Genomic DNA, 20,689 nt, shown 5'->3' on the forward strand with positions numbered 1-20,689 from the left:
GGCTACGAAACGGACCACGATGGATTCTTTTCCAGCCGAGACTTGCCAAAGGTAACGCGTCCCGCTTCGATACGGATGCGCGAGTATCGGTATCGGATGAGTGGAGAATGCAGACTCGGTTACGACGAGCACCGAGCTGTGGGGGAGGAAGGGGTGGGGTTCAACAACGTTTACTCGTTGTAACCATTATTCACTTTATCAGTGTTGAGTTGAATATCGTTTTGTTTAATTCTTAATAGTAGATCCAATTTAGATCAATATAGTCAAGCAAGGGTCTAAAAAGAGACGTCATCACCTGATTACATGATTACGTTGATAGTTAAATATGATACTGCAAGTTCGTTATGGAAGTAGAATTAGCATACACGTACATCTCGTATGATTCTTGAATTTGTATTATATGATCATCAGGTCTTTACTTGGAACATTTTACGAGGCGGATTTATAATTACTTTAGGTGGACACGTGGTTGGATTAGGATAGAAACCGTTTGCGAATATATTACTGGTTATAAATCCCGATTCGCTAGTATGGAGGTTTTTTGATAGGGGTTGGGAATATAGAGTATACTGTAGGTAAGAAACGATAATGCAAAACACCTGGTCGGTACGACGAATTGATTTATTGGTAGCGCAGTAAATGTGTGTGAAGTTAGCCCTGCACTTTTCGAATTTTTAGTTTTTCTTTCTTGTGCCGTATTGTGCTATATTTGTGCCGAATTGTGCCGTAAATAAGACAACGATAACATCAATAACAATTAAGAAAAGAAATAAGGGAAATAAGCCGAAGCTGTCGGCAAAGATCAAACAATGTGGGAACTTCATGATAAATGCACACTTTCAATCCCGAACTTGTGCAGTTATCGAGGCATTACTGCACTCCGCTACCCGCGAGCGCGTACGAATGCGAATGCAAATTCTTAACGTCTGATTCCTAACTTTGCCAACGCTGCGAAATCTGGCGATCTGACGAGATTTTGTAATTAGGAACAGTTGTTGTGCTGGTCTACCACAATCCGGCACAATCGAAGAAAATTCGGAAATATCAAAATTTTTAATCACCGCCACATTTTTTTTCTTAATTTTTATTGACTCTCGAGCTAATCTCAATTTTTAACGCACGTGTCTCGGGTATTGTAAGTAGCACAATTTAGCACAACTTGCAGAATTCGATTTTCTGTCGTCGTTCGCAAATTGTGCGAATATTAAATTTTTGATTCCATAAAATTCAACATTTTTTATCTGCAAAATGAGTGGAGATAACGAGTTTCTATCAATGCCGCAATGTAGCACAAGTTAGTACGCATCTTTCTGTAGAAAAAAAAGTTTGTTTCGGCAAAAGTGCGGGACTAGTATAATTTTGGTTTTATTTCTTTTCTTAATTGATATTGATGTTATCGATCTCTCATTTACGGCACAATTCAGCAGAAATACAGCACAACACGGCGCAAAAGAGAAAAACTCAAGATTCGAAAAGTGCGGGGCTATCAAAAATTTGGTTTTGTTCAATTTTCTTTAGTAAGCTTTGACTTACAGAGTTGCGGTTTACGGCACAATTCAGCACAAATAGAGCATAACACGGCACAAGAAAGAAAAACTCAAAATTCGAAAAGCGCGGGACTAACTTCACATGCGCAGTAATGATATTATCATAATTGAGATGAAATATTTTTAATAGTGGCTAACTCGTATATTTATCCCTGAGGACTCCTACATTTTCTTCATTTCTTATTGAATTGTCACTCCGAATCTCTGGTTTAATTATTTTCTTTATCATCGTCACGGTATCCAAGATTGTTGACAATTGTTATCGCGTAAAAGGGAACGAATGCAGCCGAACAAATTCAATACATAATATTTTCGTTCTTCCAAATAGCTCCATAAACTATCGAAAGACATTCCCTCGTCCGAGCCAGCACGTTTGCATGGATATAGAAACCTGTTGCACGTGGCACAGAAACGAGAAGCTTTACGCATCGATTTATAGCACTCTAAATTGACCATTTTGAAACGGAATTTACGGTCTTATACCGAACGCAAATGTATAACATTTCGAACACGAACAAAATTTATAGAAACCAGTAGTTTAACTTGTCATGTAAATTTTCAGTAACAAAGTTGCATTCGCTCGCTCTATATAAAACCACCGTACTAATAATTATCCTACCGATATTTATCGGGCAATTTCACACGTGTCTTTAATCTAAAACTGAGCTATTTGAGCCTCTATTATGGCTACTGAAAAGTTTCCCAGGTATTCAAGCTGTAAAAGTTTAACTACTTAGTAGAAGATATATTATCTTCGATACGGCTACTTAGAAACACGATTACTTCCAGATTATACTCAATGAAAAATGCTGCATATATTTGCATTCACAGCAGCGCCCCGCGAACGCAATTGAACGCAAGACTCTTTTATGCTGCATACACGAATGAATCGTAATTGCATCAGGAAGTGATACAATGTTCACTGTTGCGCAAACTATAAGAGAGATTGTAACACGTTCCTGAACAGTAGTTTTTGAATAGTTCGCATTGTCGCTACGCAGTTAACCATAGAGACAGAATAACGGTGAAACATTTGCGCTTGGATTCGTATGCGCGATCAAATTGGACTCTGCGACGCGTATTTGATACAATTATTAATATTTGCATGTTAGAGGTGGGGATAAGTTCGATTTTATGAGCTTTTCATGATTCGAGCTTTACTCGGAAGGAAGCTCAAGTCGGCTCAAAATATTTTCCAAGAATTTATATTTAAAGACTCGAATGAATATTATATTGAAACCTAATTGGCTTGAGAAGTTAGAATCACTTGAATCACTTGACTTTGTCAAGTCCACATGACGTCCAAGTCATTCGCCACCTGACTCGAGACTCCACCAGTCTCGCCTTGCTTGAAAGTTTACAAACGAAGACTTGAAGACCCGAATCGCTATTCTGCCAACGTAATAACCTTCCTTCCCAATCAATTTAATAACAATCCCTCCAATCGATCGTTCGATCATCATAATAACGATCCCGTTTGCTTGGCCGTTTGTTCCAGAGGAGGACAACACCTCGAGCAACTATGGCGTTGGCCTGGCGGACGAAGACGCGAGATTCAAGGACGCAGAATCGAAGTCCTTGTCGTACAACGGCCAGACGCATCGTTCCCTGACATTATCGTAGCGCGCGATCGATCGCGATCGATCGATCCACATAGCTGCAAGATAAGTCGTAGGATCCCTCTCTGTCTCTCACTCTCTCTCTCTGTCTGTATCTCGACTGTTTAGGGGAATCCCACGGAGACGACGCGCGAATTTCGATGCCTGGCCATCGATGCGCGATCCTCCAGGGATCTTGAGGACGAGAAAAACGACGGCAAACCGGACACGTCGCGCTTCCTGAAGCCGGGAGGATGCATTTTGAACGCGTATGGCCATTAGTTCTCGTGAACGAGAGGCTCGCGCGAGATAAGCTAGATTAAGGGCAGATCAGTATTCTTTTCTCCGTTTTACGGAGCGAAAAGCGCGGAGGTACGGCGAATTAACGACGAATTAATACTTTCGCAGTTGCGAAAGTGGGGTTAGGAGAAGCTGGAAGAAGTCACGAGTCAAGTACCAGGGGAAACTTGTAGGTTGGTTGACTTATGCTGGAGGGCAGCTGTTAGCAATAAACAATCTTTTGGTATTATGTTAACACATTGTTGACCGGCAATTTTATATAGAAGCGACTTCGTGTCACCGGCTATTATTTCGTAATTGACTGTGAAGTTGAAACAGTCTAAATAAACTCCAATAAACTTTATTTATATTCCATCGACATAACGATCTGAAATGAAAAACCGACAGGTCTAAACGCAATGAGCAAAGCTTCTGCAATGTTTTATATCGCTTTGGATTTCGTACATTCAAATAGATAATACAAGTGCAGACACGAGTTTACTCGTGACCGGTCAACAACGTGTTAAGTCATCCCATAAGTTCGTGCTGCAGACTGTGTCGATATTTAATTAAAAAACTACAGAAATTTTATAGTGACGGTATTAATGACTATGTCATAAAGGTGGGAAAATATTGTAAAACGAGAGAGATTACCTTTTTTTATAACACTTAAGGGTATGTTTTACATACGAATTCGAGTAGCAGAGGAATAAGTGGCATGATCTTGCGGGACGACCTAATACAATTGTTAGGGCAATGTAGGATGATCAGTGGCCTACCAGCTCAGATCACCAATCATCACAGGCATATATTCAATCTTCTACCGATGAAGCAAGCTTGACTAGAATGGTTATTATTTTACAGTTTACATGAATTTCAAGGATGATTAATTCTGGAACTTCCCATTTAAATCGTTTATTAACCTTTTCGGTAGTTTGCGCGAGTATACTCGTCAAATTATTTTGTTCTTGTCGTGCTCAAGAAGAGATAAATCGCATGAGCTTTTTAAATAGGAAAGAGCACAAGACGAGTTAACTCATTAACTCGTTAACAATAACTTCATCCAATTTAACTCGTCTTGAGCACAATAAGAACAAAATAATTTGACGAGTATACTCGCGCAGACCACCGAAAAGGTTAAGAGCAAGGAGGACAATCATGTAGTCTTCTCCTTTGACATATTTCGAGGCCATTCCCTGATGACCCAAGTCCAAGTGGCACTGTTCCATCAGACTCCCACGCGAAAGTGTTAAATATCGTCGGAAAAACTGTTTCGTCACCTTCAAGGGACTTTCGAAGTTAGTTTTTCAGGCGTAGCGATGTACTTGTTATCACTCGAGGAGCGTAGATCCCAGACACTTTGAATCGTAGAGCTCAAAGAGGATAGGACGCACAGTTAACTTGTTCATTGCATAAACCATTTAACACACTCGCAGAGTTCTAATGGTCTGAATAAATTTCAACGGGCGTCGCACGACCGTCCATGATCGAAGCCTGCGTACTCTCGCGAAGGTTCATTCGTCCGCAAACTGAGCCCAACTCTGGCGCCGCTACTAAAGAAATCATTGGAAGAGGAACGAGATTCCAGCACGACGAGGAATTTTGTGAAGGAAAATAGCGATGCGTGAGAAACGAGAAGCGATGGGTTAATTAGGTATTGTTTATAATTGTTTATTTATTTTGAAATATTCCCGGCCTGCTGAAATCTGTAGGGCCTGTTCTGTCCAGAATCGTTTTCAAAGGTAAACTGATCACGAAAGGAACTCGTTTCTAATTTACGTACACATCAAACTTCGACGAACGGGAGAAATTGACTATTCGGCGTCACGTGGCTCGTCGAATTTATTTATTTTAAAAGACTTGCATAAATCTGAAGAGTCGATAACGAAGGTACGGAGGTTTTAACGATACGAACCTAAATTCTCGTCGGAGTGTTTTATTACCCATGCGAAGTTACGGTACGCTTCGTCGGAAGAAAAATCAGCGAATTTTAAACGATATCAGATTCACGTTGCGTGGGATGTTATCACAGGAATGGTCACGTGAGGCCGTGGTATTCGTGAAAAAAAAAAATAGAGGATTAAATAGAGGACTAATTTCGCGGCGAGTCAGTATTTATTATTCAGCGTCGCGTGACGGAGGCACGTAGATTCACACTCGACGAATAAGCTGAAACCCGATTAACCCGTCTGAATGCAACTTTTCAAGCATAAATATTTATATGCACTCGTGTGGAGCATTCGAAGTTATTAAAACATTCTATTCAACTCGTAAAACTGTTTGATTTAAGGAACCGTGGAAGCCATTTGTTTGAAAATTAATGAATTCTCTTTCGTTCGCTAGGCTTGTAAAAAAAAAACAAAAAAAAAAAAAACAAACGAACAAAACGTTCGATTGCTTGTAAAAATCGTACACCGTTGAATATTTAATGGACAGGTCATGGACAGGTTGAGCGAGTTGCAGATTTGCAGTATTTCTTTTCTTATCGAAGATTTAGAACGCTCGGCGAATGATCGGTACGCGAACCTTACGCGCTCGAATTCGCGGATACTGTTTTTCGATGGATCGACGATCGCGTTACCGAGTGAACAATCTCGATCGGCCCGTCAGTATTCTTTTTTATCGCGTAGTTTCTGTAGTTGTATTCGGGAAAATAATTGTAATTGTTTCCACTTTCTTTCATATTTTATCGCGACAGTTTTCTGCGCGGATGTTGCAAGGGGGTGAGGAGGATTGTCGCGACGATTCGATTTAAGTTTAAGAAAGCATTATCGTGTAATAAATTATTGGAACGTCGTGTGTTCATTGATTTAACTGCTTAGCATTCTAAGATCGATATTTACGTTTAACGAGTAACGGCTTTCGATGGTAGAATTTTCGTTGAGTTAAAGGAACGTACTTTTTCAGTCCAATGGGCTTATCATTATTCTCGGTATCTGGGTATAACGTTTTTAATTGAAAATAATTGTAATAAAATAAAAATATTGTGAAATGTTTCTATACGATACTAAAAAATCTGACGATTTCGCTATCGCGATATAATATCGAAATAAAAATAAATGTAAAAATACAATTATTCACAGACACTGTCACGAGAGCTGAAAGTGTACGACTGTACGTCCCGCTTGCAATCCTTTCGATTAATATTTTTTAAGCGACAATCGGAATTTCGCGAAGGAAATTGGGTGTCTTTCGCGTCTATGAATTTTATCTGATCCAAGGGAGGTATTTCACGCTTAGAAATGACGCTTGACGATCCGCGCAGCCGTGTTGGGCGCGTTTTGAAACCGGGCGCGAAAATATTATACGGTCTATATCTATATCTTCGGCATTAGTATACAACAGTTTCGTTCCAAGTGCCTCCAGTCTGGCGCCAGTAGAATTCACATAATATTCGTACTTAATTTATTTTAGTTTTACGGCCAGCGTTAAGAGCTGCACTTATTCGCGCGCAATTTTATCGACCGCTGTCACGTATCTGTCACTTTTTTTTCTCCTATTTTTTTTTTTTTCATTTCTCCATAGGCAAACGTATATTGTCGATGCAATGCGCGTGTCATTTTCTCGCTACCGCGACATAGTTATGGCGCAGGTTCGTTAAGGAGGGATCGCCGTGGCAAATGGAATACCGAGACGACGAATAATTTATCGGGAAATGATAGACCAGGCGCCGACATTTGTGTCACGGCGATAATTTATAAGCGTTATGAATCTTCTGTGATTCCATTAAAATCCGTGGTAAGACATACCTTCGTTAGGTCTGACATAAACTGTTTCCTTTCCTCGTAGAGGTGAAGTAACTCGGGTACTTGGAAAATATTTTACTCGCGGGAATATGTGAATGAGAAAATGTTAGGTGAAACGTGTAAATGCGAATTTCTTTTTAGGGTTCTAGTATCTTAATGGGGATGTCTGGTAGTTCTGTCAGTTTTATTTGAAAATTAATGAAACGTAACCCAGATCAGATATAACTATTTGAGTCGAGAAGTTAGTTTATGGAGCTTCTGTGAATCTGAGAAAATCCGTGGGAAGGCTCGTTGGTTCTAATTAAAACTGTCTCCCTGAGGGAGATGAAACTGCTCCAGTAAATACCTCATTTGAGGGAATACATAAATGAGCGAAAGTGAGGTGCAACTTAAGAATATTAATTTTGGTTGTTGTAACATATTTGTTATTGGAAAATTAATATATACCTCTTGAATGATATACTTCTGTCTATCGACTGCGTAAGTTTTATTTAAAAATTTATGAAGTTTAATGTAGACCTGTTGGGAAATTAGTTTATTTGTGTTATGAATCTCCTTCGACATATAGAATTAATTTAAGTAAATATAATTTAATTAAATATGCATCTAGTTCAGACAAAAATTTGATGCATACCTTATAAAATTATTTTTGGTATATTCTGCTCGACATTTCAGAACATGCTAATTCAACAAAATGTTATTTGAAGTGACACAATTTTTTTTTTATCTCTGAACGATTCATAGCCAAATTTTTCGCTGCCTCTACAAATTAATAAACAGAGGTTTAATTGCTATATTTATTTTAAAAGTGATGTACGGTCACTCTTGGTTATAAAAACACTGTTTTATTTCGGTATTGCCAGAAATGGTCATATAATAAATTTGCATACGTTTCAGATCACAGAGAGATAAAACAAGCGTATTAGCATTTGGCAATAATTCGGAATCGAACGAAACGCGAATTCTTAGATGTCTAGAAGTGAGAAAATTTGAAATTGCGCTGCAATAAAAAGAAAAATTGGCTCGTATAATTTTTTCTGCTTACGAGACCAGACTTTTATACTCCATGGTAGCTCTCGAGGCTTCTCCAATTATTTCTTTTTGCGTCTATCACTGTCCCGCAAAGATATTTACTCGTCCATACTTCATGCAAACAATCATCTCACAATTTAAAATATCGACACCCGAGTAACCACGTCAGAAAGAAAAATTCAATTTCGACAGTAACTTTCAAACTTATCGCAATTATTTGTTTTGATATATATATATCAGCGTTAAGTTCTTCGTCTATTTTCGCTACCTACTTAAAACAAACAATTGATTTTACACTTTCGAGGCTCAACGTTCAAATGACTCTTGTTAAAATTCAGTTATGCGTTCAGAAAGTCCAGTTATTTATTTACACAAGCTTCCTCGATGTGAAAGAGTCGCGGCAAAAGTGTAAAACATTTTTAAATGCCATTTTTAAAATTAACCGATGCTTGGGTTAAGAATGATATGTACTTTTGTCGTAAAATGACCCATCTTTCGACGAGATTCCAAAGGAATTCTAAACTCTCGCTTTCTCCGTTCGCCGTCCGCAATTTTTATCCGTTTCTTTCCTCGGACGGGCCATGAGACTGCGATTTTGCGGAATGCAAACTTCTCATGGCTGCCATCCACGCGAAACAATTAACGTTCCTGACAGGCGTAAAAGTGTTCCAAGAAACGGGCAGACATCGCGACACCCTACCCCCCTCGCCCATTGCAAAAATACAGGATCGGAATTATTTTGTAACGGAGTAAAGCGCAACCATAAAACGGAAATGGGCACAATTTTTGTTCTTCTTGTAATTAGCTGTTCGTGGACATATCGACAACTCTAATTGGTTACTCACGATTGGGTTAAAACTGGCAAGTACTTGTTATAATTTTTGGAAAAGTTTTGTTTCATTTACAAATGTTGTAAAACCATTCAATCGAATAAAATGGTTTGATTTGATTCGTCGTTTGTTACTCGAATAAAATATAAATTTATTCGAATAATAATTTTATTTCATTTCATTGAGTAACGAAACAAGATGGAATCAAGAAGATTTGAACGCTATTAAATGAACCACAGGCGATCTCTTCAGCGACGAGAACGATCCGATCGAGTTGGGTGAACTTTTATTCTCGCGAGTGGCCTGTTAATTAGTTTATTTACACTCGAATATATTATCTTCTCGAGGAACCCATTCAAATGATTATTTATTCGTTAATTTTTATCTGTTTCGTTGTTTTTTAGTGAAGTTAGATTTTATTTTAAATGTATTCTAGCGAGTCGTGAAACTAGACGTTTGTTATTCACAAAACGAAAAGTCAAAAATATTGAGAAATTGAAGATTAAATATATACGTAAATTATGTTAAATTGTATCTAATTTTCAAATTATATGTACGGTAGACGTGTAGCTTGTAAGTTGTTTCGATCATTAATCCCACAAGTCAGGGATGTAATTTGTGGGAAAATCGAAAAGAAAATTAAAAAAAGAAAATAAGTGGAAAATGTGGAATATAATTGTTGAGTATCGTGCTATATTTTAAGGGAAAAAAGTCAAGTACTTGATCATGTCTTGAGTGAAAATCTGTTACCTTTCTGTTTGTGTTTTTAAGAACTCAGGTGTTCAAATTAATACAGTGGAATTTCATAATTTCATTCGTGCTCTGAATAACCTAATAATTTGAGTATCTATTTGATTGTGCTCTTATATTTGTGTACACGAACCTTTCCCTCGCCTTTTTTCCTGACCTCACTTTCTAATTTTTCGTTCGTCCCATTTCCTTGTATTTCTATTTTCTAGTCTACCGTTCTACGAATTATTCTTAATTTCTCTTACTTTACAAAGCTCTGTATCATTCTCATACCTAAGTCGTACATAAATTTCTTTCGCAGAACCACTTTCCATTCGTCCAAACACAGACAACCAATTCGAAATTTTATTACTGCACGAATTGGCCAAAAATATCGTAGAATTTCGAGAATTCCAAAAACGCGAAATAATTTCAATGTGTTATCGAACATTTATTCTCGGAATGGTTTTATGGCCCTCTTTTACAATCTAAGAACGGTTTCATCGCCTAACCATCAAGAATTTCTTACGCATACGTTTTCTATCATTCTCATTTACAATCTGTAGAATAAAATCCTTAATTAACAGATGAATAAAATTACTCAGTGCATTCAGGATATGGGTATTTATTTTACGCGACGAACCATTATGCAACGGTTATTGCACGACTCTGTGCATTCATGTATCAATGATATTTCTGTTTAACACTCGACAATTTTGAACGAGACCTGCTACCACTTAATACTACAAACACAAGCAGAAACAAAATTTCATATTGACCAAAGCATTATCAAGTCCGGCAGCATTTATAAAATTTGATTTTCTCGAAAACGAAGCCCCTCCCCCGCACCTCACCCCCCCCCCCGTCCCACGAAGATCGACTTATTTTTTCCAGGGAAGTGCCGTTTCTTCTCGAATCTACCACGAATTGCGTTTCCCCAGCTTGTAAAACGACACGCGTTACATTCGAGGAACCACGCGAAACTTACTTGAATTGTCGAATTTTGTAGGAACGAATTTCAATCCGTACATTTATTTTTCGTTCTCACAGAGTGACACGCAACGATCAACCGCGCTATATTCGTACTCATTTATTCCAGCACCCGTTCAGACCAGTATTCGATATTTCGATGGCTACATTGTCACGCGCGTTCTTATCACCTATTACAGCGACTACGATCGAAACTAGTCGGTCGTATCGCGAAATAGGACAATTGCGAAAACGCAATGATCGCCGTACTATATACAAAAAAAAAAAAAAAAGAAAGGAACGAAGAAAATAAAAAATAAAGAAACAGGAGGACAGGAATTCGCGACACGACATTCGACAGTGTCTACGGAATGCTAGACGACTATAAACGGTAAAAATTCATTTAGATGGAAATGCAATTGTATGCGATAATATAGTTCCTGTATTATACATAACATATATAAATTTAATATAAATTATTATATAGTAGCTTTATGATATTAATAGTAGTACGTTACTGCGAACCAAAAAAAAAAAAAAAAAAATGTTACACGTGTCGCGCATTGATATCTGTCGTAATTTAATCGTCGATGTCGATTCAAAGGTGTATAATCCGAGCATTTTTTTTAGAGGTTTTTAAGGGATGTTTTCATTGAACGTGGGGGGTGGAGGAGAAACGAAAGCGTAGTGTCGACGAGGGACAATAAAGAAAAACTAGCTGATAATTGTGTACGTGCTCTTGTTCTCTTTTATCAGGGATGAGGAGAATGGTGAAAGAGAAGTAGAGACGAGGGAAATCGGTGGAAGTCGTGCGAAAATCCATTCCTGGCTTTCAATTTTATCTACTTGTGCTTCGAGTTTTTATTTTTTTGGAGTGAACATTGATCGAGTGGTCAACAAATTTCGTCATTTCATTTTATGTATCTTGCCTAAGTAATTCTGAATTTATAAAACGGTGACCGATTTTATTTGAAGTTAATACTCTTTTTTTTTGTATGAAAATAATTACCCCCATGTATTGATAATTGGAGGAAATATTCATTCACGTATCGGGATGTTCAATAAAGGAAAGAGAAAACGAAAGGACTGATCGGTGATTTAATGACATTAGTGCCAATTAGAGTCACGTATAATAATATTACGCGTATGATATGTAGGTCCAGTAATTGTAATTATTGGTGTAAATTAAGCACTCGAATCTTTCGCTAAAATCGTCGTGCTCATTTTCTAACTATCCCTATTTCTACGCGTGCGCGTATGTCGTGCACTGTGCACAATTTGAATACGATTATATTTGTACCAACAGTAATTGGGTTATTATTGCATACTTGGCAAGTATTATTTATGGAGCCGTGAAATATTGATGGTGATCAGAAATTTAAATTGCAGGACGCGGTGTAATTCGTGTTGCGACAGAAATGATTTAATTTATAATTTTATATTAGGAATTTCTGATTTAAAATACGAACGACAATGGTTCATATTAAATAAAAAATAAAAATTTCCACTTAAACTTAAATGATATCCTAATCGTTTAAAAAACAATTACTTTCTATTTTGTTGTAAAACAAATTACATCGCTTATTGCAAAAACATACTGCTAAAAAAAAATACAGAGTGTCTCAGAACGATCACACAATTACTTCACAAACAATTTACGTAACCTTAAATTGTTATATTTTTCATACTGCGCGCGCACGATCCTCGAATATTGTAATTTTATATCTTTATCGTTGCCTTTTATCCATCACAATGTAAACATTATTTATTTTCTCTAAATATTATTACGTAATGTTTCGTTCGAACTTCATTTTAAGTTAGATAACATTGTAAGAAATTTTATAGTTGACTCGTTACTATTGCTTAATTTATTTAGTAAGTCCCCCTCGTTTAAATTATAACGTCGTTAGTATTTATCAAGACTGTACTCTCAGTTAATTTATTGTAATACTCATTTCGCTAATCTTTTCTCTATTTCTATCAACTCTGAGCGCTGATTAGGATAAACATGATTTATGCAAATACCTAAACGGACGTTACATTCGTGCAATGAATACGAGAATGCATCGATCGTTTGATTACGAAATACATTATTGTGTATATAAATTAAAACATTTGCTCCTTTAATTTAAAAAAAAAACAAAATATCAAAGGCTTTTGATTAAAAATATAATTTAAATTCAAAGCAATTGGGACGTTAAATTTGATTAGGTATGGACGTGTAAAGGGTATCAGTTACACCTCAGAAAATATATGAAAGTGGAATGAAATCAAATTTTGCAATAAATAATAAATTAAATTTGGTAACGTAATATATATTTGAGGATATCTTTGTTACTACATTATGGTATCTGAAACTAAACAAGTAAAGTGATTGGAATTGTGTATTATATTAAAAGAATGAAAAAGAACAAAATATAAAAAATTTATATCAAATTATTTTCGTAATTTTTCCACAATTTTAGAACAACACACAGATATGAAAAACATAGAAAATAAAAAAGAAACAGAAATTCTTTAAAACACAAATACTGATATCCTTTCCGTTTCAATTCTATCTAAGTTTACAGAGATGGGCAAGATTATTATCTAAATAAAGATCTCGAATAACGAATAAAGAAACATCTTTGGCATTATTTCCTCGATAAAAAATACAATTCAAGCTCTCCAACCAATCTCTAAACAAATAAATTGAGTAACTTTTAATCGATCTGAATAATCGTTGAGAATAAAGAGTTCTTATTCGTTATCTGTTGTTCGAAAAAAATCCTGCCCCGTTTCTGTTCGATATTCTGCACGATTAGTGTAAACGTTCGTACATTTCCAGCGACAGCCCGATGTGTAACGCGATAGGAGAAAAAAAGGAACCCCTTGTAAATTAAGTGTCTCGTTAGCTTCCAAGGAACCGTAAGGTTAAGTTATCGATCGACGGGAGGCAAAGAGGATCGAGAAACGTAGGATAGATCGGGCCAGAACGTTTAACATAAGAGATAGGATCCGTGCACGTCGGTGTACCTACGTTGAAATAAATTGACACGCGAATCATTGTAAAGGGTAACACAGTCGGGACGCCGTTTCTGCGAGAGAACGTTCAATTAAATTGATCGCAAAAACAGGATAGCCTATAATCTTTAATTAATTTCTAAGTTTCAAGAATGCTTTATCTAGGCGGTAACGAGATGGATTAACTTATAAATAAATGAATAAATTTATATGTATACATATTATATGTATTCGCAAGACGCGTGTCTTGTTGTATGTATATATACATATGTGTCTGTATGTGTGTATGTGGATGTATATACATACATATACATATATATCAGTAGCAACCTACTTTCAAGACTGTGGAACATCATAGGTGTATAAATGTTTAAATAAATTATTATAACGTGGCAATCAATCGTCGACATGATTATTTATCTATTCCCCTCCTCGTTCGCGAAGAATACGATACCTCGACATAAGAACGGATTTTTCTCTTTATATAAAAAGAGGAATAGTACTCTCCACTATATTATCTTTAAGGGGGCATGTCACTGTGAACGCACAAAAAAAAGCATATATTCAATCATTTTTTTCTCAGGAACTATTGCATAAAATTGAATGAATGTTTTTCCCCCTTAAAGGTATGATTAAGGAAAGTAAATAAAAAAATTTTTTTTTGGTACAAAATATTTCGTTATTTATTTACAAAATAATATGCAAGTGCAAAAAAAAGGTTATCCGCTGCACAGGTGATTTTGGCTCTCCTGGTAATCTGAAACAGAAAATCGAAAAAGTTTATTAAACTATGTCGTCACACCTATCGTCGGAACCTTCAAGTAGTTGATATTTTGATTTTTACTTACAATTTCACCTGATTTACGGTACAAAAAAAGTGTTTTTTTCTCTCTCTCTTTCACACGAAACGCTGCCATTTTGTTTATTTTCGATGAAATAAATAAGTGGAGGTTCCGATGATAGGTGTGACGACATAGTTTAATAAACTTTTTCGATTTTCTGTTTCAGATTACCAGGAGAGCCAAAATCACCTGCGCCAGCGGATAACCTTTTTTTTTTGCAATTGCATATTATTTTGTAAATAAATGACGAAATATTCTTTACCGAAAAAAAATTTTTTATTTACTTTCCTTAATCATACCTTGAAGGGGGAAAAATATTTATTCAATTTTATGCAATAGTTCCTGAGAAAAAAATTATTGAAAATATACTTTTTTTGTGCGTTCACAGTGAAATGCCCCCTTAATCATCACAAGGGAGCTATAGAACAATTGATAATAACTAAACTGCGGATTTTTATGCATTTAAAGGGAATTTGAATGTGCAAGATACTACAAAATGCACACAGTATGCAAGAATATACAAAATATTGGGAGTAAAGTTCATATTATAATATTTGTAAAGTAAAGTTCATATTATAATATTTGTAGAGTAAAGTTCATATTATAATATTTGTAGAGTAAAAGAAATTCCTATTTAGGTTCAATTTTTGTAAGTACATTTGCCAAGATTTTATTTTGCATAAAGATCCACAGTCTAATAGTAACAATTAAAATTCAAGATTACTAAACATATCCTCGGAAAAGTATTACTAGTAACACGGTGACTGTCCGATGAAAATGAGTCCATTATGACTAAATTCGGACTATTTTCGGATCCTGATTTGTTTATAAATGGTTAGAATAACATAAAATTAATAACTTAGTCCGTGGAAGATTAGATTCGAACTCATTTTCGTCAACAAAATCTCTCCAATTCCGCGACGACGCTTTCGCAAAGATGAAATGAGAAATAGAATTATTCTCACTGTCATGGCGGATTCATTTTTAGCGCCAAATTTATTGCTCTCGATGCGAAAGATTATTGTTAGAATAAGATTAATTCCCTTATTCTTGACTCGTGCTCTGAATTACTATCATGCATAGATAATGTATTATCGATATAGTAATCCAATCTTCCATGTTGAAACCCAGATAAAACCATAATTCTCAATGTAAAGGAATCTAATCATCCATTTGTATTAACATATCAATTGTTGGAGGTTCGCACCTACGGCAGTAATCTCTTATAACTTGAAGACAACTTACGTGATTGATTCAGTATATGATGGGATCATTGTATCGCTTCCGTGGTTCTCGTATCGTTTCTCAACATCTTGTTCGTCAGAGAATAACACAACACTTTACAAAAATCAAATTAAATTGTTTAAATCTTTGACGACGCTCTTCCACACGTATTCGAACGCTGCTGTTCTCTAAATGTTTCCAGCTCGACAATATGGTGGCAGCACATATCGACTCGTTTGCAGCGACATCTATCGGACACTAGTGGATATTCTACGACTGCACTGCATGCACGTTGTAGAGGTTATGTCCGTTAATACGGTTTGTAAACAGTATTCAAGAATTTCGTGACAATATACAATTCTGTGTTCAGTGATGAAGGAAAAGGTTCAGAAAAAATGATAAAGGATTTATTTAAAGTATACAAGTTTCGTTTCTGTATATTGTTATCGAATGTGGCGAGAAAGTAATACACTTCACACGGGTTCATGTAAGACATAAATATATATTGAAATGTATTTAAAACTTTTCATTATTCTGTGTGTTTTCCAAATTAACCATGCTTGGGAGGTTTGTATTACCGGTTTTGTAAGATTCTCCAAGAGTTTAATCGTGGATTACTGAAACCTAACCTTTGCAGGCGCCAGAAAATTTTGCAAAGACTGGTCATTCGAATAACTGGGCGGTATTAGTTGATACCTCGCGTTTTTGGTTTAATTATCGGCACGTGGCAAATGTATTATCGATTTATCGTAGTGTTAAACGTTTGGGAATACCAGACTCTCAGATTATTCTCATGATAGCAGACGACATGGCATGCAATCCAAGAAATCCTAGGCCAGCTACTGTGTTCAATAACATCAAACAACATATTAATGTTTATGGAGACGACGTAGAAGTAGATTATAGAGGCTATGAAGTCACTGTAGAAAACTTTGTGAGGTTATTAACTGGAAGGTTAACACCGGAAACACCGAGATCTAAGAAATTGTTAACAGACGAAGGGTCTAATATTTTGATTTATCTTACTGGCCATGGTGGAAATGGATTTCTAAAGTTCCAAGATTCAGAAGAAATTACTAGTCAAGAACTTGGGGATGCGCTTGAACAAATGTGGCAAAAGCGAAGATATCATGAGATTTTGTTTATAGTGGACACATGCCAAGCGAGTTCTATGTATCAAAAGTTTTACTCTCCAAACATTTTAGCAGTTGCTTCTAGTCTAGTGGGGGAAGATTCACTTTCTGTGAGTAACGAGCCTAGTTGCATGATTTACAGATTTTGATTAAGTGATGTAAACGTTACTTCTTTTTCTTGTTAGCATCACTTGGATCCTGCCATTGGTGTTTACATTATAGATCGGTATACGTATTATGCGTTGGACTTTTTAGAAAACGTAGAGCCTTCTAGTACTAAAACTTTAGGAGAATTTGTAAGTTTCTAAAACAAGGTCCTAATTTTAAATGAAGTTTATTATGCTAATAAGTATTCTGTGTTTAGCTCAAAGTATGCCCCAAGCATTATTGCCTATCAACAGTAGGAGTAAGGAAGGATTTATTCAGAAGAGATCCCGATAGGGTACCAGTTACAGATTTCTTTGGATCCTTGAGGCCTGTAGAGTTAACTACAAGCATAATGAACGTTTTGCCTCTTAAAGCAAACAAGACAAAAACTATCGAGCCGGAAAGAAAATATTCTTACGTTGCACAGTTTCCGGATATATCGCAATTTACATAATGTATAGAAATATCAAATTATATAATAAAAACCAAATTTATAAAAAAAAAAAGTAACACCACCTTTATTTTTACCCCTTACTCCACAATTTATTTTACGATATTTTTTTATTACGATACATTTTATTTGTTTTACGATATACGACGTGCCTGACACGTTCTTTTCATGTTCGACTCGAATTTCGTATCGCGAGTCTCGCACATTAAAAACAATTCAGAGAAATATTTAACAAAATATTTTCCGACCCGTAGTGATCGATTCGTAGATCACTTGTATCGTAAAGTTCCAAGAAACGCGTCATTTGTTTATACAGTACTTCACACGGCATGTTTGTGTGATCTTCAACTCTGGAAGTAGTAAAAATGAATTAATAAAGGCATTTGTGATTCACAGCTAGGAAATATCAAAGTTTAGAGTTTCTTAAGAGCAGCTGGTATGATAGATAACAGAATTCTATTAGAGAATTGAGATTTGTAATACAAACATTGATGTGTTATATTTAATAGAATATAAAAGCTTTTTAGCCTATTTTTATTGAACAGTTTTCATGATAAAATTCTATTGATTTAACATATAATTATTAGACTCTATTGATTCCACTCTTTGTAATTCTGATTCAATCTTCGTAATTGTATCCATAGAAATTCGCGAAGACGAAAAGCTGTGTTTTCTCATTTGAAAGATACACATTCCAGTGCTTGCTAGATAAGAGTTCACGATCATTGAATTAGACGGAACTTCATCTTGTTCTAGATACGCGAAAGTGATGTCATGGTCAACGTTACAATTTCTGGAATTATCTCCCGATGTCGAAGAAAAAATCTGATTCGCCGTAGCGTCATCTAAATATTAAACATTTCCCCGTATCGTTGCGCGTCGATGTAAGCTACTATGTGTTCGTCTATCAGAGCGATAGACGAAAAATCTGCGTAATGATTTCATCGAACGTACATATGTATATGTCGCATATATAAGTCTGATATCAGTCACAGCAATAGCCAGTTAGTAAAACGCAACTGATACCGTTGTACGGGAATTATAATCGAACGAGAGGAGACCTCATTGATACCATTCAAATTTTCTGACTTCTTCGAAAGTGAGTACTTGCTGCATTTAAGGATGCATTTACCTGCATTGGACGATATGAATGAGAATCGTTTCAGTTCTTGAATAAATTAAACGAGGGCAATTTAGATATTCTTCTATTATTGAATTTTTAAGCTGAAGTTTTTTCTGTTATACAAATTATTGGACTGTATATGTGTCATATTATAACAACGTTTGTTGCACGTTTGTTTAAATATACGTCAGTCGTAAATAAGTGTTATTTATTAGGTAGCGTGGTGTAGTAAGGTTTATTTTATGATGTGCGATTTAAATACTGGTTTATTTTAATTCATTTAAAACTGAAATCTTCCTCTTGATTTCCGTTTATTCGGTATAAACGATTATTTAAACGAAGTCACTATCTAAGTAAGATGCGAAACAAAAAATTGAATAATTGAACCGATAATTGAAGTAATACAGAAGTGTTTTAAATGTTTCGTTTATTTTAAATTTATATGTGGTCATTACGTTGTTTCAGATGCGATTCTTCGTGTACATCTTGGCAATTTACACGCTGTGCGGTTTGTCATCGGCGGACAGACTAGACAACTACGTAGAAGTGTACGGAATAGATATGAACGCATTGTCACGTATGGAAGTGAAGCCACCTCAAGATCCAGCGATACATTCTTTCCCAACGGAACCAGCAGCTCCTGTTGTGCCCGTCTGCATCCACGAAGGATATTACCGGGATCCGTTTAATTGTAGAAAATTTTACATTTGTCAAGGCGCTGGTGCCATACCCGCGGGCTTCTACTGTCAAGCTGGTCTCATATTTAACACGATTAACAATTCCTGCGAATATTCCGAGCAAGTGGAGTGCTGATTGAATATCTTTGAAACGTTCCAGACGAATACTTTGGGCTGTGTGGATGTATTTATTATTTCCTCTGCGACTGAGTGAGTGTTTGTAAATAATCTGTTACGTTTACATTTCTACGGATAATTAATATTTATTTTACGGTTGTGAATACGCTCGGCAGTATTTTCCGTTTCGATGCGTGCTGGATTAAATATTTCCATGTCATTTATTCAGGAACCAACGTGCGAGAGGGCCGTTGTAGGGTGAATATTTTTCTCTTCGTTGGTTGTCTATGAAAAATGTAAATTACGAGCTTTAAAGTGGAGAATATAAATAAAATGTAAATTCGGTGTGATTTTGTTTTAAATTATGGCGAAGTGGGCGTCCGTGTGTTTAGGAAAAATTAGTTCAAAAGTAATAGAAAGTAAATAGGATTAGAAGTACATATATGAATGTATATAAGAAGAGAATATTTTATGAAAGGAAAATAAAATTAAATATAACGCTGTTGAATATCGTCAGAAGTGAATTTGTTTATTTGGTTCAACGAGTGTTTTAATGTAATTTAATTAACTGTGTTGGTGGATCGTGTGTGATTATGGTAGTACAATCGGAATCTCGAGATCGTTTAGTGATTAATTTTAAATTGGTGAATTTTTTTTTTTTGATTCAATTGCCATATTAAAATATAAAATGACCAATACGAATCCAAACACTTTCGTGTAAGTTTTCTTTTATCAACGCAAATAAACAAAACGTTTATCCACTGTTCATCGTATCGTTACTAATTAAATAAAAGTTCAAAATGATACATATTCCTCAAGATTGATATTTGAATCGAGTGAACGTTCAACGGGTTACAATGAATCATGATTTTATTCGTTATATAATAATATCTACAATAAAAATACCACATCGTTTGAAAAACAATTTTCGTTACAATTATACAGTAATTTTATATAATAATATAATATTTAGGTTTTTTTTTTCGTTCCAAATAAGATGCAGCGATGAACATACACCTCGCAGTGGGGAGTGAGAAAATACATTTTTTTTTGTTGCAAATTCCACATTGATTTCTTCACTCAGAGTTACTTATTCTTTTTTTTTTTCATTTTTTTGTTTGTTTGTTTGTTCATTTGCAATACGCGACGAGCGCGCTCGAAACGACGCCCGGGCAACTGTCGCGCTTTTCCCTTGTTAGTTCGCTCTGTTAGTTTTCCCGCGAAGAAAAAAAGTTTCACCTG

At 35.7% G+C, this 20,689-nt stretch overlaps 3 protein-coding genes and 1 long non-coding RNA gene across 5 annotated transcripts in view; 3 read left to right on the forward strand and 1 right to left on the reverse strand.

The window, feature by feature from the left end:
• The window catches only part of LOC128894073 (follistatin), an 81,429-nt gene extending 77,264 nt beyond the window's left edge, over nucleotides 1-4,165 (forward strand). For both annotated transcript variants that reach the window (XM_054155535.1, XM_054155534.1), the window contains exon 7: nucleotides 3,046-4,165. In XM_054155535.1, the coding sequence (XP_054011510.1) occupies nucleotides 3,046-3,170 (125 nt within the window). In that variant the 3' untranslated portion in view covers nucleotides 3,171-4,165. The remainder of the gene's footprint in view (nucleotides 1-3,045) is intronic.
• The window catches only part of LOC128894091 (uncharacterized), a 33,185-nt gene extending 17,228 nt beyond the window's left edge, over nucleotides 1-15,957 (reverse strand). The window contains exon 1 of the long non-coding RNA XR_008461461.1: nucleotides 15,821-15,957. This is a non-coding gene — a long non-coding RNA (uncharacterized LOC128894091). The remainder of the gene's footprint in view (nucleotides 1-15,820) is intronic.
• Nucleotides 1-20,689, forward strand: part of LOC128894060 (tyrosine-protein kinase receptor torso-like) — a 296,503-nt gene that overhangs the window by 160,004 nt on the left and 115,810 nt on the right. The gene's annotated exons all lie outside the window — the stretch shown is intronic.
• Nucleotides 16,066-17,585, forward strand: LOC128894076 (putative GPI-anchor transamidase). Its single transcript, XM_054155539.1, has 4 exons — nucleotides 16,066-16,366; nucleotides 16,437-17,042; nucleotides 17,118-17,228; nucleotides 17,297-17,585. The coding sequence occupies exons 1-4, from the start codon at nucleotides 16,310-16,312 to the stop codon at nucleotides 17,531-17,533; spliced, it is 1,011 nt and encodes a 336-aa protein (XP_054011514.1). The 5' UTR covers nucleotides 16,066-16,309; the 3' UTR covers nucleotides 17,534-17,585.

The sequence above is a fragment of the Hylaeus anthracinus genome, unplaced genomic scaffold, assembly GCF_026225885.1.
Source record: "Hylaeus anthracinus isolate JK02 unplaced genomic scaffold, UHH_iyHylAnth1.0_haploid 3, whole genome shotgun sequence".
Taxonomy (NCBI): Eukaryota; Metazoa; Arthropoda; class Insecta; order Hymenoptera; family Colletidae; genus Hylaeus; species Hylaeus anthracinus.

Bases quoted from the DNA above. Each gene is read 5' to 3' on its own strand.
- LOC128894076 (XM_054155539.1), top strand. From the start codon at position 16,310: ATGTATTTAAAACTTTTCATTATTCTGTGTGTTTTCCAAATTAACCAT. The intron at 16,367-16,436 runs GTTTGTATTACC...TAACCTTTGCAG, and splicing joins AAATTAACCATGCTTGGGAG to GCGCCAGAAAATTTTGCAAA. The intron at 17,229-17,296 runs GTAAGTTTCTAA...TTCTGTGTTTAG, and splicing joins CTAAAACTTTAGGAGAATTT to CTCAAAGTATGCCCCAAGCA.